A 19,471-nucleotide genomic window follows, 5' to 3' on the forward strand; every position below is an offset into this window, starting at 1 on the left:
TTAAGGGCACGATCAAAAGAACATGTTATACTCATCGGTAGATCAGACATGCAAATTCGGTCACCATGACCATAAGAACACCCTAGGCAATCTATCATCGATTCATACATTGAAAAGCAAGCAAACCGATAAAGTGTAAAACCATATAAGTAGATACTTAGATCGCGAAGAACATGAACACATCTATTACTTCACATGAATGATTGTACATCACAAGACCACCACCGGAATCCTACCTTGATCTTGATGACTCCTAGCTCCAGAACTCCAGCGTGAATCTTCCTCGCAGGGTGATCACGCCGGCCAGGGCTTAGCTATGCTAATCCCTAGACAATTGTACGGCCCTCGGCTCTCCGAAGAGGTGTCCCTTAAGCTCCTTCTGCTTCTCTGCTGCTTCATGTTGAGTACGTCATCTTGGATATAGGGCTCAGTGGATTTTTGGGGTATTTATAGTCTGGAGAGCACGTGATGAAAATCGGAAGGCGAGAGGGTGACGAAAACCCCTGGGCCGATTGGCCTAGGTGGGTCCAGGGCAATTGACCTGGGCCTTTCCTTTGGTCCCTCATGTCCTACTTCGTCCCCAAATCTTCTTAGATACTCTGGCATGTCGATAACTTCAGAATAAGATTGATCTTTGATAACTTTCCAAATCTTCTCTTGATTCTCTTTGATCCCAAATTGATCATTGCCATATCTTCACAAACTTAGCTCTTAAATCATTTTGGAGGATTGCTTGCCAAAAACAAGGTCGAGAGGGGGCTAGGAGACCTTGGCCCGATTGGCATGGCCCCTGTAGGCCGATCGGCTTAGGCCCTTCCTAGACTTATTAACCTTCGTCTTCATCTAGTTCATTGCTTGTTTCAGATTTTATCAAAAATATACCTTTTAGGTCCAATTTATTGTAAAAATAGAATATCCTCCAAAATATGTTGCGCATGTGAAAATGACCGGTTTATTAAGTGTGATCAATAGTTTATGTATTAAATTTATGTCATTATTGAAGATAAACAGTAGTAAAAGTGTGTCAATAACGAGCGTCAACACTTGCCACCAAGTTTGGCGCAGCCACAGGTGGCGTGGTGTTGTGTGGCCCGCTACCAAGCAGCCCTTAACTCTCGGGCACCGACACATTTTTTTAAGACCACCAAGCAATAAGAAGAGAACCGTATGCTACAATAAAAATTTAATAATTTTACTTCGGCCATCTCATCTATGGACAACTTTGAAATCGACGGAGGCAATGAAATGAGGTCGTTGCATGTTGATATAGATAGTAGGAAAAATATGTTTGTCCATGTAGCTGTGGTACTCAATTTTGTTTCCTAAGACCTAAATTCATAAATCTCTATTCATGCAAGTACTTATAAATTTCATCTGTTGAACAAATAAGAAACTAGCTGCCTACAATTAATTGTATACGGATTTGGTGTAATTCTAATCCTTTGAAGAGTACTACAGCTGGGCGTGGGCCGAGATACCTTAGGTTTGTACTAGTTGGGTTGGGCTGGATGTAGGCGTCAGGAATCATTTCTGTAGCCACATACATACCGCCTCCCTCTAAAAAAAAGAAAAAACTCCCCGACGGCCGGCAGCCCGACGCCCTCGACGCCCCGCGACTCCACACCACCCCAAACTCCAAAGTAAAAACGGCGCCCGCGCCGAGCGGCGCACGCGGCGAGCGCATCACGTCGCGATGCCGCCGGCGCAGCCAGATCCCGAGCCGCCGCCCATCCACCGCCTGCTGGAGCTGATCAAATCCGAGCCCGACCCCGCCACCGCGCTCTCCAACCTCGAGCTCCTCGTCTCCACCCGCCCGGCCTTCCCCACGCCGCAGCCTCTCATCTTCCACCTCCTCCGCCGCCTCGCCGCCTCCTCACCTTCGCACCTTCCGCGGCTGTTGGGCCTTCTCCCGCGCATGCGCCACCGCCCGCGCTTCTCCGAGTCCGCGGCCCTTGTCGTCATCTCCGCATTCTCCCGCGCCCTCATGCCCGACGCCGCGCTCGCCGCGTTCCGCGATCTCCCCTCTCTACTCGGCTGCAACCCCGGCATCCGCTCCCATAACGCCCTCCTTGACGCGTTTGTCCGCTCCCGCCGGTTCTCCGATGCGGACGCGTTCTTTACCTCCCTCTCCCACGGTGCCTTCGGCCGCCGCCTCGCCCCTAACCTCCAGACATACAACATCATCCTCCGCTCTCTCTGTGCCCGCGGGGACGTCGATCGCGCAGTGTCGCTCTTCGGTTCGTTGCGTCGCCGTGGAGTGGATCCTGACCGAGTAACCTACTCCACCCTGATGTCGGGACTTGCGAAACATAACCAATTGGACAACGCGCTCGACCTGCTCGACGAAATGCCGAACTGTGGAGTGCAGGCTGACGCCGTCTGTTACAATGCATTGCTCAGTGGTTGCTTCAAAAATGGCAAGTTCGAGAAAGCCATGAGGGTTTGGGAGCAATTGGTGAGGGATCCAGGTGCGAGTCCCAACCTTGCCACTTACAAAGTGATGCTTGATGGCCTGTGCAAGCTTGGGAGGTTTAAGGAGGCAGGGGTGGTATGGAGTAGGATGGTGGCTAATAATCACCAACCGGATACAGTTACTCATGGTATCTTGATTCATGGGTTGTGCCGATCTGGGGATGTGGATGGTGCAGCACGGGTTTACTCTGAGATGGTCAAGGCCGGGCTTATTCTTGATGTTGCCGTGTATAATTCCCTCATTAAGGGGTTCTGTGAAGTGGGGAAAACAGGTGAAGCTTGGAAATTCTGGGATTCCGTAGGGTTTTCTGGCATTCGTGATATAACAACTTATAATATAATGATGAAGGGGCTGTTAGACAGTGGCATGGTTAATGAAGCTAGAGAGTTGTTGGCGCAATTGGAGAATGATGCTTCATGCTCCCCTGACAAGGTGACTTTTGGCACACTGATCCATGGTCTATGTGAGAATGGCTTTGCTTACAAGGCATTTGAAATTTTGGAGGATGCACGAACCAGTGGGAAAGAATTGGATGTGTTCTCATACTCATCAATGATAAATCGATTTTGCAAGGATGGTAGAACAGATGATGCCAATAAGGTATATGAGAATATGGTGAAGGATGGTTGCAAACCAAATTCTCATGTTTACAATGCACTGATAAATGGTTTCTGCCGGGCACGCAAGATCAGTGATGCTGTTAAAATCTACATTGAAATGGCAGGCAATGGTTGTTCGCCAACCATGATCACATACAACACTCTTATAGATGGTTTGTGTAAGGCTGAAAAGTATCAAGAAGCTTCAAGCTTAACAAGAGAAATGCTAGAGAGAGGTTTTACACCAGATATCAAAACATATGGCTCTTTGATTCGTGGCCTTTGTCGAGATAAGAAGATTGATTCTGCACTTGGTATTTGGAATGAAATTCTTGATGCAGGTCTTCAGGTGGATGTAATGGTGCACAACATCCTAATCCATGGTCTTTGTTCTGCTGGTAAAGTAGATGAAGCTTTTCGTCTTTACTTGGAGATGAAAGAAAAGAAGAACTGTTCCCCTAATCTAGTGACCTATAACACATTAATGGATGGATTTTATGAGATCGGTTCTATTGATAAAGCAGCATCGCTTTGGACTACCATCTTGGATAATGGGTTGAAACCAGATATTGTTACATACAATACAAGAATTAAGGGTCTATGTTCTTGTAATAGGACACCTGAGGGGGTCCTGTTATTGGACGAGGTGCTTGCAAGAGGTATTATACCAACAGTCATTACCTGGAACATATTAGTAAGAGCTGTAATCAAATATGGCCCTATTCAGATATGACACGTTGTTATTCCTCAAGGTACTGATTTTTCTTTATTTCTTCTAGATGATAGATTTCTCAGTTGCATTACATGATTTTCTGTAATATTTCTTGTTTTCCTTTTCAGTTCCTCTAAGTTGATCTTGAAAGTTTACTCAAGGCCACCATGATCAAAGACTGATGATGAGCTCAGAACCCAGAGCGACAATGGCTTCAACGTCCTTATATTCCCACGGTAGTATGCCCTACACTTCAGCGATCAGCGGTATGCTTTCTAGACTAAGTCTCAATGGCACTTTTAACCCCATATTTCACCAACAAAAGAAAACAAGACAAACTACTGACTACTGGGACCTAGTAAATTCCTTTTCATGATATTAGCCTTCATATTATGACCCCTTCAAATTATTTTTTGCGAAATTATGACCCCTTCAAATTAGGCTGCCTTTCAGTAACATTTTTGAGTTCTTGTTTTGTTGCCTTTCCATTTTATTAAACTAGTCAAACTAACCAAGGATTAGCACTATCGTAGTGGAAATTTCTGGTGGATCTTATCTTTCCAACTTTTTTAAGCTCTATTTGCTTTTGTTTAGCAAGTTATGAACTTATGCTTTACTAAAATAGTTGATCTTAACCTTGCAAACATACATGATACAAGTTGCAAATATTGTGGATATGTATTTGCTACTTGCACTCATGATTCTGTCTTCAGAAGCATGCTTGTTTGTTACTCTTTAAAAGTATTAACTTTGATTGAAATTAGGGAGACAGTTCTTTTAACGCATCGAGAATTTAGCACTGTTAACCATGTTTTGGCTATTGAAACATTGCCAAAATATATCTCTGGTGCAAAATTGAAGACAGCTTGAGCTTATCAGATCTCAGGTTTGAGAAACCTGTGGTTTATTGGCCAAGCTACATGTTGCTAAACAATTTTTGTATCATCAATTTCTTTAATGCATAAAGAATGTAACACTGTTATCATGTTTTGGCTGTTGAAACGTTGCTGAAACATATCTCTGATGCAAGACTGAAGAAAGCTTTAGTTTATAAGATCTCAGGTTTGAGAAACCTGTGGTTTATTGGCCAAGCTACATGTTGTTAAACAATTTTCTTATAACAACATTTCTCTAACGCATCAAGAATGTAACACTGTGACCATGTTTTTGCTGTTGAAACATTGCTGAAACATATATCTGATGCAATATTGAAGACAGCTTGAGTTTATCAGACCTCAGGTTTGAGAAACCTGTGGTTTATTGGCCAAGCTACATGTTAAACGTTTTCTTGGATTATAAAAATTATATCCATTCATGCTAGCTTTATACATTATACATTACTTGTGGAAGATTACACCCTACTGTTATGCTGCAACTCTTTCATTCTTCTCCTTTTTCTTTCTTCTCAGCTTTCGGTGGTGACATATCCTGCTCGTAGATGACCTGAGCAACCAGACCAATGAAAATCAGACCCAGAGCAGCAACCTTCCTCCACTCCACCTCGGGTGTAGCAAAGACAGCATTCGCGATTGTAAGCCCAAGTATTGCCATCAGCCCAAGGTAAATGTTCATCCGAGTTTTTGAACCTGCACTCTCTTTTGCAATCTCTTTGACCTTCTGTGCTTCCACCTTTGCTTTCACCTTGATTTCCTTCTTGTTCCGAGGTTTGACCTTCCCAAGGCTTTTGAAGAACATTCCTTCGTTCTTCTCTTTTTCAATCCAATCTTCAAAGTCTTCTAACACCTTGTCGTTCATTTCTATCTCTTGCCTTTGTACCTCTGCCGTCTCCTCGAAGGCTTGCATCTTGCTGTCGAGCCTCTCCAATATCTGTCTCATCAGACACCGCAATTCTCTGTCAAACAGTGAATAAGCAGCTGCTCAACTTCTCATTGCCAGAGATGCTCACCTGATCACCAACTGCTTCAAGCTCTTTCATAGCGTTCTGCCCGATCAGGTCGAACTCGGAGTCGGCATCCTTGGCGAACTTGGTCAGGTAAGCAGAACGCTCGTCCAAGAAGTCTGAGATGCGCACCTTTTGCGCCTGGAGCATTGCGATTTTTGCAAGAACCTCCTGCTGTCGTTTGTCACCACCAGGCGGCGGAGAACTGTCGAATTCGGCATCTTCAGAGCCGCCGGCACAGATGAAAGATCTCTTCCTGCCTAGCAGGGCACGCCGGAACGGGGAGGATCTGCGCAGCGAGGGAAGGGATGACTGAATGGTATGAAGAGTAAGCATCTCCTCGTAATCCTGTAGTTTGCTGTTGCTGGTGTTGATTTGGCAAAGTATCTTGCGAGGGTTGGTTTCTGCCTACCTCTCGTGGCTGGAGCCCGGGAACCATATCCCTTCTGTTCCGTGACAAGACGAAATTGCCCTTGCGTGCTGGGTTCACTCAGGTCCATGTCTTGCCACTTTATGCCGGATGGGGAGCTGTGGACCCCACCCTCTGTTGTCTAGTTGGAACGGCCGAAAATATCGAGCCCCACAAGGCGCCATGAAGTCAGGAATCGGGCCGAAACAGGCGCAGTTGGGCATCATGGGCTCAATCAAGTCCTGAATGATAGCTGGGCCGCAATGAATGACCACGTACAAGTCGACTGCTATACTACCACATCATGATTGATTGAAGGAGCAAGCTTACCATGGCAATGTTCTGGTTTGTTTTGTTGTCGAGGCATTGTTTTTCCTGTCGGGCGGAACGGGCATTGGTTTGATGTCACCTCTCAACAATGCTATTCTATAGAATGGAATGCTTCGTGCTTCTTACGAATCTTACCCTCCAAGCCCGGTTTTTTCCACACAAATTGAAACCCGAACGGTGAATTATTGTTGGATGTGGGCTGTGCTCTCTCTGTTTGTCGCTTTTGTGATCCATGTGTTGTGAAGTGGAAACGAGATCTGCCATGCTGGCTTAAGTGGTTAGTGCTCCTTTTTCATCTCGCTTATTCAACGCAATGATCTATATCCACATGATTGCGCGACTAAAAGGATCCTGACCTAACGTAATTCCTCAAAAAACAAATGCAACCCATAAACCCCCAGAATCGCAAATGATGCGCTCTCTCTCTGCACTGCAGTGCGGTAGCACGCCGCTGGTGCAGCACAGCCCACATGATGCGAATCCTCGGGATCACACGTCGCATCCGTTCTAGGTGAATCCTCCTGTCCCCACCACATGCGCCCGCGTCCTCGAGACACCGGAAACGGCTTGCAGCAGCCCTGCACGGCCATGGGGGCTCACTGGCTCGGTGTCCTACGCCCATCCCTCCCCTTCCCCCTCTCCGCTGTCAGGACCCCAGGACCCGGGAGGAGTAACGCCGGCGCAAGCAGACGAACATGCCGATGCCGGGGGCAGCGAGCAACTTGGCCTGGCTGAGTGGCTGGCCCCTGGACCTGGACTCTGGAGAGTGGACGCGAGGGGTGGGAGGCTCGAGCTTATCGGCTCCGGGGGAATCAATGCCTCTGGTAATCCGATCGCGCGGTAAATACTGCCGTTTCGGACCGCTCGAACTCGACGCGTCGCTGTCGGCGCCACCGAAGAGCATGGGGGGCCGCGTGCAGGTGCAGGTGCCGGTGCGGTGCTCCCTGCTCGCTCTCCTGCCCGGCAACGGCAACGCAACGCAGCATCTTTCTGCAGGTTAACGCTACCTCGGCTGGAATAATCGCCAATGGCAGTTAGGTTTGACCTGTCAAGCTCAAGCACCAACCAGTATTGGCGCTGTGTCCGACTGGACACTGGACCGCGGCACGAGATACGTTTCGAGTTTAAACAAAAGGCCTGTACGTAGAGTATACCGCAGCTGTACGGCTTTGTAAATACCACTCCTGTACATGAGTGTACTCTGTGTCTCTGTCACCGCTCCGTATACTGTGGCGTGATAGATTTTCTTGGATATCTAGGAGTGAATTTAGCGGTAATCAACTTGATTCTAAGGTTAAAATCAATGCATTAGGTCTAAATAAGAACAACCAAGAGGGAGAGGGAGAGTAGGGTCACCCACCATCGGGCTTGGTGTACCGAGCTCGCCATGGCGGTGACGGCGGCGTTGACGGCAAGTGTGAGCGGTGGAGCTTCCCGCCGCTACAGCGCTAGGATGATCGGTCTAGGGTTTGTCAGGTGGGTCCGGTGAGCATGGCGAACTTTGGCGTGCATGCTCCCGGCTCCCACCTTTCTTTTTTATAGCGCTGCACGATGGGGCCCACCAACCAAACAAGGCGAAGCTTCCCGCCGCTTTAGCGCTAGGATGATCGGTCTAGGGTTTGTCAGGTGGGTCCGGTGAGCACAGCGAACCTTGACGTGCGTGCCCTCGATCCCTACCTTTTTTTTATAGCGCGATGGAGGAGTCTGGCTTGTGTCGTTGGACCGAGTCAGATAAGATCAAAACTAACATTCGTTCCCTTATCTCATCTTATACTTAAGCTTAGTCTTAAATTTGGAATACTTAACTTAGCACCCATTTCATCATAGATCAGTGTATAGAGCATACCTCGTTATAATAGTCGGTTACGTACTATCAGATTTAACAGCTACAATACACCTTTCTATTTTGGAACAGATTCTTATTCCGGACCCTTAGTATCTAGGGATCATAGGCTTTCCTGTAAACCCATGCTAAAATTCTTTGAACATATTGGGCGATAAGCCTTTCGTGAGCGGATCCATGAGCATTTCCTTTATTCTTATATGCTCTAGACTAATGGTATGATTCTGGATTTTTTTTCTTTCACAACATTAAATTTGATGTCAATATGTTTGGCAGCACCACTTAACTTATTGTTGTGAGCATAAAACACTGCTGGCTCATTGTCTCAGTACATCTTGAGTGGCCTTTGAATGCTGTCTACCACTTTCAACCCGGGTATAAATTTACTAAGCCATTTTGCTTGTCCCGTGGCCTCATAACATGCTACAAACTCAGCATACATCGTTGACGATACAGTGACGATTTTCTTGGAGCTTTTCCACGATATGGATCCACTTGCGAGAGTGAATACATAACCTTACGTGGACTTTCTATCATCTACATCTCCCGCAAAATCTGAATTTGAGTACGCTTCTATTTCCCGGGAATCAGTTCTTATGTACGTTAACATTAGGCCTTTCATGCCTTGCGTATAATGCAATGTCTTCTTTACCATTCTCCAGTGATCTATTCCTGGATTATTCTGATATTTGCCAAGTATCCCGATCACAAAGGCTAAGTCAGGATGCGTACATACTTGAGCATACTTTAAGCTTCCGACAGTTGAAGCATATGGAACCGTTTTCTTTGATCGATCTTGTATTGGTTCCTGGGACACTAAATATTCTCAAATCTATCACCCTTGATTATGGGAGCAGGCGTAAGTTTACTCGCATGCATACTATATTTCTTTAGGATCTTTTCTAAGTATGCCTTTTGCGATAATCCTAAAACCCCTTTACTTCTATCTCGGTGAATTTCAATTCTTAAAACGAACGATACTTCACCAAGATCTTTTGTGTCAAAATTTGAGGACAAAAACTTCTTCGTTTCCAATAGCAGATTAACATCACTACTAGCGAGTAAGATGTCATCTACATACAGGATGAGGAAAATGAATTTCCCATTCTTAAACTTTGCGTAAATGTAATTGTCCTCCTTATTCTTATTAAACCCAAATTTTCTTATAGTTTCATCAAACTTCAAATACCACTGTTTAGAGGCTTGTTTTAATCCGTAAATGGATTTCTTCAGTGGCGTCCCATATGTTCTTTTCCTTCCATGACAAAACCTTTGGGTTGTGCCATGCAAATATTTTCATCCAAATTCCCATTGAGAAATACCGTCTTTACATCTATCTGATGTAATTCTAAGGCCCTGTTTGGCATGGCTCCAGCTCTAGGTGGAGCTGCTCCACTCCAGAACTCCAGGTGGAGCCAGCTCCACTCCAAAACTCAAGAAATAAAATTGGGTGTTTGGCTAGATGGGTGCTCTTAGCACCAAAAAAGTCCGATTTTAGTGTAGATTGCCATTGTTGCCCCCCAATTCAAGCCCCACTTATCATCCTTTCTATCCCATCATCATCCTCGTCTGCAGCTACCTGCAGTCGTCCGTAGGTTGCCTCCGATGGATACCTCTTGCACACGTACAAGTAGAGCGCGACGACAAACAAAGCCACGAGGGACATGCGTCTCGACGGGATGGAGCCATCGGCGTCGAACGACAGGAAGGTCACGAACAGCTGCGTGCCTGCCTCGAAGATACTGGCAGCGACGTCCTCGCCGTACGCCACGGACGCGCTGCCGCGACCGCCACTGGCGTCATCGGCCGCGACGAGCTCGACGTGGAGCCGCGCCCCTCCTTTGTCCACCGCGACGGCCCGGAGGTGGGGAAGATCTCCTATTGACGGTGATGGGGTCGGCCGGTGGGGCTTGGACGGCCACGGGGCCGAGGCGGCGACGGGGCCGGCCGACGGTGGCCTGGGCGGCCACGGGGCCAGGTCGGCGACGGGGCCGGCCGGCGGGCTGTGCGGCCACGGGGCCGGGGCGGCGACGGGCGGCGGGGCTCGACGGCGACGGGGGTGGGGCGGCGACGGGACGGGATGGCGACGGACGGCAGGGAGGCGGCCACGGGGCCGGCGACGGCGGCGACAGGGGCGGGACGGCGACGGGCGGCGAAGAGGCGGCCACGGGGCCACCGGCGGCGGCGACGGGGGCGGGGCGGCGACGGGCGGGCCTCGGCGACGGCGGCAATGGGGGCGGGGCGGCGACGGGTAGCAGGCGGGGCAGCAACGGGTGGCGGGGAGGCGGTAGGCCACAGGTGACGAGGGTGGGGAAATAGGCACGGGTGGGAGCTCGGGAGGAACAGATTGAAACTTTTTTTGTGTAACCAGTGGCATTGGTGGGTAATTACCCACCAACTCCACGAGAAGGTTCAAAATAGAGAGTTTTGGAGCAGCAAAAGAGGTGCTCCAAAACTCCACCTCCATTTGCACTACAGCTCCATGGAGTTGGCTGCTCCATGGAGTTTTGGAGTTGAGGTCTTTGGCTAGATTTTTTGGTGGAGTTGCTGGAGTTCTGGAGTAGAGCCATGCCAAACAGGCCCTAAGTCATAGTGCGCCACTAAAGCTATTATGATTCTAAAGGAATCCTTACATGAGACTGGAGAAAATGTCTCATTATAATCTATTTCTTCTCTTTGCATGAAAACTTTTGCCATAAGTCGCGCTTTATATCTTTCCACATTTAATTTGGAGTCACATTTTATTTTGTAGACCCATTTACAGCCTACTGTCTTAGCTCCTTTAGGAATTTCTTCTAAATCCCAGACTTTATTGCTACTCATAGATCTCATTTGATGTTCCATAGCTTCAAGTCATTTTGTTGAGTGAGCGTTTCTCTTGGCTTCTTCAAATGAGGTGGAATCTCCCTCCGTTTGAACTTCTTCACTAACATAGACTTCGTAGTCATCAGGAATAGCTGGATTTCTAACGCTATGAGACCTTTTAGGGATCTCAACATTTGGCGTATCTTCCATATGGGGCTGTTGCAGCTCTTCCTCATGTGTGACAACAGATTCTATAGGATCCTGAAGGACAGGTTCCTCATCTTCATTTGTTGTTGCTATGGGAGAACTAACAACAGGTGGTGTTACCACAGTCTCCTGCACTGTCAGTGCAGCAGCAACAAGTATCGAGAAAAATAGTTCCTGAATCATCGGAGTGTACGTATACCCGCGTCTCTTCAAGGCTAATTTCTCGGGCTACCATGCTCCCCCTGATCATCTCATCCTCCAAAAAGACAGCGTATCTCGTTTCTACAAACTTAGTATTTCTGTTAGGACAGTAGAAATGATAAACTTTTGATTTATCTGGATAGCCAATGAAATGACAATTGACTATCTTAGGATCTAGTTTCCCAATATTTGGATTAAATACTTTAGCCTCAGCCGAACAGCCCCACACATGCAAATAGTTCAGTGAGGGCTCTCTTCCACTTCACAACTCATATGGTGTTTTAGACACAGACTTGAATTCGATTAAGAATGTGAATGGCGGTTTTTAATACCTCCATCCACAAATTAATCGTTAAAGTGGAGTAATTTATTATACTTCTCACCATATCCATTAATGTACGGTCGCGTCTTTCAGCTACTCCGTTCTGCTGAGGCTCGCCCGGTGTGGAGTACTGGGCAACTATGCCATTTTCCTGTAGAAACTTTGCAAAAGGTTCAGGAACTTGACCATATGGGGTATGTTGACCGTAGTACTCCCCCCATGGTCGGATCTTACTATTTTAATCTTTAAATTATGCTGATTTTCTACTTTAACCTTGAATATCTTAAATTTATCCAACCTTCTGATCGTTCCTTAATTAGATAAATATAGCCATAACGTAAATAATCATTTGTGAATGTTATAAATGAATCATAACCATCCACAGATGTTACTGGAAATGGACCGCAGATGTCTGTGTGAATTATTTCTAAAATTCCTGTGATTTGTTTGGTGTCTTTCTAAATTTTCTTAACATAGTTTCCCTTAATTCAATCAATGCATTGCTTTAAATCTAAAAATTTTAAGGGTGGAAGAATTGGTGGACGAGCTCGCCATGGCGGTGACGGCGGCGTTGATGACGAGTGTGGGCGGCGGAACTTCCCGCCGTTTTAGCGCTAGGATGACCGGTCTAGGGTTTGTTAGGTGGGTCTGGTGGGCACGGCGAACCTTGACGTGCGTGCCCCCGACTCCCACCTTTCTCTTTTATAGCGCTGCGCAACGGGAGCCCGGCAACCATATTCGGTTGGGCGCTCCCGATCAGGGCGCGATCGAGGAGTCCGATTTAGTTGTTTGTTGGATAGAGTCGGATGAGATCAAAACTAGCATGGCGCTGTTGTGCAGGTGGCGCCGCTAGCTGTATTCACTGCACTGCACCGGCCGGTGCGACGCGGTACTTGCCGCGTTACGAAACGGTCAGTTGGATTGGATCCATTCTTTACGAAATGGTCAGCTAGCCGGATCAATTCCTTCACGAAATTAGGCCCTGGAATCAGGTACGGCCATGTTTTCCCGTAACGGTTCTAGAACGTCAACAATGGCCGCAAACACGGATAGGAAGGCAGCCGCGCAGCCGATGGGTACAGGCGTGTACAGCGCTCGCGCGTATGATTGCGGCAACAGAAAAGAGCTCGGTGTAAACACGCAGATCGCCAGATCGGTGTACGGTGTACTTGCTGGCCTAGCTGTCCTTTTAGGATGGGAAGACTTTGCGTAGTGTAATGAGTAAACGGATCAGTATTGCGGGTAATTGTGTCCTTTGTAGTGTGTGTATGTTTATTCTTGTTGCTTGCTTGCTCAACTGAATGAAAAAGATATATGCCATGACGGGAGGAGAAAAAAGAGCTTGGAAAATCATGTCGAGTTAGTGTAAAGTCAGACATTCCGGAAGGATTTTGCAGTAGTACGTAGGTGTTCCTTTAAATTTTCTTTTCAGTGTACTGGTGATTATCTAAGAATACGAAAGAAATTTCAATGTTGCACGAAAATAGCTTTACAAACGTATCACTTCCTGTAGAAACTTGGGAACTTTCCCTGCGTTTCAGATAGAGCCGCCCTGATATCATGGGCATACTACGATTGCAAAAGCTCCCAAGATCTGCTGTTACTCCGTACGGTAATGGAGACCCACATGTCGGTCGAGTGAATGCTGACGAGAAGACCGTTGTTCACAGAAGAGGCCTCAGGCCCCTCCTCAGCAGTCAGCACACCACCTCCCGTTCACGTGGGCCGACCGGCGGCGATGGCAGGCTTCGTTTGCAGGGAGGAGGGGACCACCCGGCCGGCGAGGTGGTTGGTGCACCTGAGAAATGACGCCCTCTAGTGGATTGGATTCTCGGCTTCTCGCCCATCGAGGTCCGATTCCAACAAACCCAAATACGGAGCACTATGCTGCTCGCTTCACTGCACAAGATATTTGCTCTGTTCAAGCTTTATGTTTTTTTTTGTAGGGCGATTATTTTTTTTCGCAATCTAGGTTGTGTACATTGTGGAGACTTTAATTTTTCAAATTAACCACTTGTTCAAGTATCACGACAACAACGGAGAAAAAAGGAGGCCACTTGAGCTTTAAGAATAAAACCGGGATGGCAGCGTATGCTAATTTTGGCTCCGTCAGTGCGGGGGACTGGGACACATGCATGAATAGAGTAGAAAACAAGCTTTGCTAGGGAAGTTTTTGGGCTAATGAAAATACCGGAGGCACTGATACATTTAGTCACAACTCACCATAAAATATTGGTCCGATAAGTCAGGCACCCATCCGAATACGGTTAAAACGATCGCGTAGTATAGTACTACTATATTTTCTTTCACGATTTACGGGTTTGTAATGCTGCGACTAAACAAATATGCGATACACTTATCTCATAGTAGCTTGTAGACTAGTCTCCGCGGAATTATGTATTGTCAATTTTAGCAATGGTGGTCTGTTGAAAATGACACCTCTAAATTATTTTAGATGGTCAGGCAACTAGAGCAAGAAAGAGCCAACAAGGCAGCGATGGGCACTATTAAGAGCAGTGGTACATAGCGCGGTCTTGCGGAAGAAAAGAAGGGTTCATCCACTGATCGCATATGGCAGACCAAATCCACCGGCTGCTAGACATCATACCACATGATTAGCTCATACCAAATTGTTTGTTTGTTCGTTTTTGTCTTTTCCAACCTTCACCTCTCAAGATACACAAAATTCTACGTTTCGTTCAACCATACGTCAGGTCCGTGATTTACCTTCCTGCTGAATTTGAGTACCATCAAGTATTAGACTCCGATAAGTTCACATAAAAAAATCAGTTCTGCCTACAAAATGGGCATTTAACTAATTTTTTCTTATGACAGACAGGCCCCCCTTATTTTGATAATTACAGACTGGCCCCTTTTGAGCTGGTTGTGGCGCAGCTCACTGAGCACTGTGCTGTGCCCGGCGGGCGACGCCATTTATCTCCTCCACTCCAGTGCTTACGTGGCGCGGCACCACCGGCTGATCGGCGCAGGAACGAAGTAAACGCTGCCTCTCCAATCCCCCGTCCCCCGCTGCTCCTCCTCATCCTTCCTCACCTCACTCTTGCAGCCTTGCTTTGCTTCTCTTCTCCCTCCAATAATTCCCTCCGCTTCTCCTCCTCCCATAGTCCCGTCCTCTCACAAGCCCACCCGCGGAAATCACAGCAGAGAAGGGGCAGCAAAAATCTCCATGCCCGCGCTCGGCCTAGATCTCCGGCGATCCGGCCCCGCGGGGTAGCCGATCCGCTCCCGCCGATGGGTGGCGAGGTGCCGGAGCCCCGCCGGCTGAGCCGCGCGCTCAGCTTCGGCGGCAGCGGCGGCGTCCCCGAGGAGGCGCTGCACCTCGTGTTCGGCTACGTGGACGACCCGCGCGACCGGGAGGCCGCCTCGCTCGTGTGCCGCCGCTGGCACCGCATCGACGCGCTCTCGCGCAAGCACGTCACCGTCGGCTTCTGCTACGCCGTCGAGCCGGCGCGGCTGCTGGCCAGGTTCCCGCGCCTCGAGTCGCTCGCGCTCAAGGGGAAGCCCCGCGCCTCCATGTACGGCCTCATACCCGAGGACTGGGGCGCCTACGCCGCGCCCTGGGTCGCCCAGCTCGCCGCGACGCTCGAGTGCCTCAAGGCGGTCCACCTGCGCCGCATGACCGTCACTGACGAGGACATCGCCGTGCTCGTCCGCGCGCGAGGCCACATGCTGCAGGTGCTCAAGCTCGACAAGTGCTCCGACTTCTCCACGGACGCCCTCCGCCTGGTCGCGCGCTCTTGCAGGTAATAGCTGCTTTTTCGGTTCCCTGTGTTGCTCTGGTGATCTGCCGTCTGCAACACCTTGCTAGTTCAGCCTGCTTTGTGCTTTCCCATTACGGTGTGCTGGGAAAGTAAGCTGGATAGTTGCGCGATTCAGTACTTGATCTTTTCCCCCCTCTCAGAGAAATCGTGGTTTATCCGGCGGAGATGTTCCTAAACGGAGTGACGGATAAGTAGACACATGTTGTAATACGGGCAGGATGCAGAATTTTCTTGACCGAATTGGTATCAGCGTTAGAATGCACAAGACAGTTTCAGAGTAGTTGAGGTTTGATCGTTTGCTAGCCCAGTATTCTATTCCCCATCTAGTAACGCAGTTTTGCACAAGCGGCTAGTTTGAGTTATTGCCAAAATGGCAGGTGATCTATCGTTCCCATGGGTACTTGTGTACCATGCTGATTGGAATTGAATAGGACTACGTTGTCCTTAATGAAACGTATTTTGACAAAAATTCACTGGCAGCTTTGCATGTTGTTGGTTCCTGTTATCAATCAATTCTACCATGATCACATTTCAAGCAGCATCTTTACCTTCTTTCTCTTTTTGCCCAAAGTATCTCAGATGGTTTTATTTTTTAGTTGGAATCCTGTAACTATGATATTGAATCAGCTAAATATGGAAACTGAATAGTGAATGATTTGCGTTTGATAAATATGTATCTCCAATTTCAAAGAGTCAATTGTTACTTTTGTGTATTGAAGCTGGTTTTCATTTTGATACTGAAGACAACAAACTGCGGTAACTTCTCTGGTTGCAAGTCATTTGCTCTGTCGTCAACCATAATTACATTTCAAGCAGCATCTTTACCTTCTTTCTATTTCTAAGTCTCTCTAGCAACATTTTTTTAGTGTTATATTCCTGCTGCACAATGAATACTTCGTTCCAGCTGCTATGATTGCTTGAGATCTTCAAAGTAACATCTCATTCTAAATTGTCTCAACAGATCTCTGAGAACTTTATTTCTGGAAGAATGCAAAATTGGAGATAAGGGCAGTGAATGGCTCCATGAACTAGCTGTCAACAATTCTGTTCTTGTGACACTGAACTTCTACATGACTGATCTCAAAGTGGAGCCATCAGATCTGGAGCTTCTTGCAAAGAACTGTAAATCACTTATTTCTTTGAAGATGAGTGATTGTGATCTTTCAGATCTGATTGGTTTTCTCCAAACCTCCAAAGCATTACAAGAATTTGCTGGAGGAGCATTTTCTGAAGTAGGAGAGTGCACCAAGTATGAAAAGGTTCAATTCCCACCCAGACTATGCTTCTTGGGAAGTCTTACCTTCATGGGTAAAAATGAGATGCCTATTATCTTTCCATTTTCTGCAACACTGAAGAAACTGGACTTGCAGTACACTTTGCTCACAACTGAAGATCATTGCCAACTTATTGCTAAATGCCCCAACCTACTGGTTCTTGAGGTAATGCTTTTCGTACATCTATTCTACTGTATTTGCACCTGAAATTAGTGAATATCTCATTTCAATCGACATGATGGACACTCCTCGACAGGTGAGGAATGTGATTGGGGACCGAGGACTAGAAGTTGTTGCTGATACGTGCAAGAAGCTACGAAGACTCCGAATTGAGCGGGGGGAGGATGACCCAGGTCAAGAAGAGCAAGGAGGAGTCTCTCAGTTAGGCTTGACAGCTGTAGCTGTTGGTTGCCGTGAACTGGAGTACATTGCTGCCTATGTGTCTGATATCACCAACGGAGCCCTGGAATCCATTGGGACTTTCTGCAAGAATCTCTATGACTTCCGGCTTGTTCTTCTTGACCAACAGAAGGAAGTAACAGACCTGCCGCTTGACAATGGTGTCCGTGCTCTATTGAGAAATTGCACCAAACTCCGGAGGTTTGCCTTCTACCTGAGACCGGGAGGGCTTTCGGATGTAGGCCTTGGCTACATTGGACAATTCAGTGGGAACATACAATACATGCTGCTTGGCAACGTCGGCGAATCGGACAATGGTTTGATCCAATTTGCAATGGGGTGCACCAACCTGCGGAAGCTGGAGCTGAGGAGCTGCTGCTTCAGCGAGCGAGCTCTGGCGGTCGCCGTTCTCCAGATGCCGTCGCTGAGGTACATATGGGTGGAGGGGTACAGGGCCTCTCCAACAGGCCAGGACCTCCTGCTCATGGCCAGGCCCTTCTGGAACATCGAGTTCGCACCTCTCAGCCCCGAGAGCGTATATCGGATGATGGCAGATGGACAGCCTTGTGTTGGTAACCAAGCTCAGGTTCTTGCATACTACTCCCTTGCTGGAAGGAGGCCGGACTGCCCTCAGTGGCTGGTTACGTTGCATCCCGCGTGACTGTAAATACGTCAAGCCGTGAGTATGGTTGTTGTATTGTACCAGTCTATACTGTTAGCCCCCTGTGTGCCGTAATAAACTCTACTAGTAGTGTAGAGGTGTAGTGCAATAAGTTGCCGTTGTGTCGCTTGTAGTGAGCTAGCAGTACTGCTATCTAATCCTGGGAGGATGTATACTGAGCTGCTCTGTTGTGCTTTCTTCCCCGGAATTGTACTCTATTCCCCTGTAAATATCAGAACTGGGTTACTGCTTTTTTGCCCGTGCTACATGATTTGAAATCAAGTACCTGAGAGGTGCATTGCACGCTCAAGATGAGCTGACAGCAACTCCGTTTTCTCATCCTCAAAATCTAAGGGGGGATGCATTGGATGTGCGTACTAGAATGTCTGGACTCCGAAGCTCTAGTCCAGCTCCAGCGCCACGAAGGCGACGGCCACCGTGAAGCGGATGGGCGCGCCCCCACACCTGCCACTTGGAGTCCCCGCTACGTGGAGTACGTGGTCTCGGCGGGCAGCGGGGCGACGAGCGGAGAGCCGTCGCGGAGTGGCAGGGGAATCTGCGCCCGCCACCGCGCCCGGACGGCGACAGCGTCGCGTACCCAGCGCGATGGGACGAGTGGGAATAGAGCTCGAAAGCCACTGCTCGGTGACCAGTAGTTTAATGGCTAACGAACAAAAAGCGTAGGCTTTGAGCCCCGCCGCTGAATCGACAACTGGGGGCCGGCTTCCCTCGTCGGGAAAAGGACGTTTCCGTCAGCTTGCTCTGGGATTCTGGTTCTGGGGCACGATTGCATGGAGAAAACCGGGCCGAGCTGAGCCCCATTTGGCACGGCTCATCGAGCAACTTCTCGAGCGGTTTTTGATGAAGCCGTGCCAAACGACATGAGCGAAAACGGTTCCGGGAGAGAAGCCTCCGAAATCGCGCTGAGATGAGCCGTCGCACGGTGAGAGAGCTAAAACAAATTAGCTCATCGCGGCTTCTCCTCCATGCATGGACATGCTGCCCCAAAGTACCCCTCCTCCTCGTACCTAGAGGGCGGCGGCGGCGACGCGCTCTCCTCCTCGTACCTGGAGGGTCGGGGTGGAGGGGCGGCGACGGAGGGAGCCGGGGCCGGCGGGGTAGCGGCGGAGGGTCGGAGGAGGAGGGCTGAGGCGAAGGAGCGGGTGCCATTCGGATAAGGAAAGAGGAGGGGGAAAGAAAAGAAGGGAAGAAGCTGATTAGATAAGGGGAGAGGAGGGGAAAAAGAACGGGAGGAGGAAAAGAGAAATAAAAAAGGAAAGAAAAATGAAGAGAAAAAAGAAAACGAAAAGAGAAAAAAAGGAAATATAAGGGTAGTTTGGACATTTGACATCTCATTTCCAATCTAAAAAGTTAGGAGAAGTCGTTTTTGCCAAACGTTTTTCTACAAAATAAGAGAGCCAAAAAAAACTGCTTTTTCAGATAAGCTAGAATCAGAGCTATTTTTTCACAAGCCAAAGTCGTGCCAAACGAGCCTCGAAAATGCCAAGAGCAGATCCGAGGTTAGGAGCAGCTGCAGGATGTTGTTAGTTGCTA

The 19,471-nt window shown here is 48.2% G+C and overlaps 3 protein-coding genes across 3 annotated transcripts; 2 read left to right on the forward strand and 1 right to left on the reverse strand.

Annotated features, from left to right (window-relative positions):
* The first annotated feature begins 1,593 nt into the window (after window positions 1–1,593).
* LOC117857478 (uncharacterized) lies at window positions 1,594–6,092 on the forward strand. The gene is made up of 2 exons (XM_072293828.1): window positions 1,594–3,824; window positions 3,913–6,092. Exon 1 carries the CDS (start codon window positions 1,694–1,696, stop codon window positions 3,803–3,805), a length of 2,112 nt encoding a protein of 703 aa, XP_072149929.1. The 5' UTR covers window positions 1,594–1,693; the 3' UTR covers window positions 3,806–3,824; window positions 3,913–6,092.
* On the reverse strand, window positions 5,059–6,152 carry LOC117857479 (uncharacterized). Its single transcript, XM_034740150.2, has 2 exons — window positions 5,691–6,152; window positions 5,059–5,611 (listed from the first exon to the last, which is right to left on the reverse strand). Exons 1-2 carry the CDS (start codon window positions 6,018–6,020, stop codon window positions 5,165–5,167), a joined length of 777 nt encoding a protein of 258 aa, XP_034596041.1. The 5' UTR covers window positions 6,021–6,152; the 3' UTR covers window positions 5,059–5,164.
* Window positions 6,153–14,761: 8,609 nt separating this feature from the next.
* Window positions 14,762–18,183, forward strand: LOC117857314 (coronatine-insensitive protein homolog 1a). The gene is made up of 3 exons (XM_034739914.2): window positions 14,762–15,565; window positions 16,545–17,022; window positions 17,114–18,183. Exons 1-3 carry the CDS (start codon window positions 15,054–15,056, stop codon window positions 17,915–17,917), a joined length of 1,794 nt encoding a protein of 597 aa, XP_034595805.1. The 5' UTR covers window positions 14,762–15,053; the 3' UTR covers window positions 17,918–18,183.
* The last annotated feature ends 1,288 nt before the right edge of the window (window positions 18,184–19,471 follow it).

Source organism: Setaria viridis, chromosome 5 (assembly GCF_005286985.2).
Source record: "Setaria viridis chromosome 5, Setaria_viridis_v4.0, whole genome shotgun sequence".
Lineage (NCBI taxonomy): Eukaryota > Viridiplantae > Streptophyta > Magnoliopsida > Poales > Poaceae > Setaria > Setaria viridis.

Excerpts from the sequence above, each read along its gene's own strand:
- LOC117857478 (XM_072293828.1), top strand. The coding sequence starts at position 1,694 with ATGCCGCCGGCGCAGCCAGATCCCGAGCCGCCGCCCATCCACCGCCTG.
- LOC117857479 (XM_034740150.2), bottom strand. The coding sequence starts at position 6,020 with ATGCTTACTCTTCATACCATTCAGTCATCCCTTCCCTCGCTGCGCAGA. Across the intron at positions 5,612-5,690 it reads TTGAAGCAGTTGGTGATCAG|ATATTGGAGAGGCTCGACAG; the intron begins GTGAGCATCTCT and ends CTGATGAGACAG.
- LOC117857314 (XM_034739914.2), top strand. The coding sequence starts at position 15,054 with ATGGGTGGCGAGGTGCCGGAGCCCCGCCGGCTGAGCCGCGCGCTCAGC. Across the intron at positions 15,566-16,544 it reads CTGGTCGCGCGCTCTTGCAG|ATCTCTGAGAACTTTATTTC; the intron begins GTAATAGCTGCT and ends TTGTCTCAACAG. Across the intron at positions 17,023-17,113 it reads CCAACCTACTGGTTCTTGAG|GTGAGGAATGTGATTGGGGA; the intron begins GTAATGCTTTTC and ends ACTCCTCGACAG.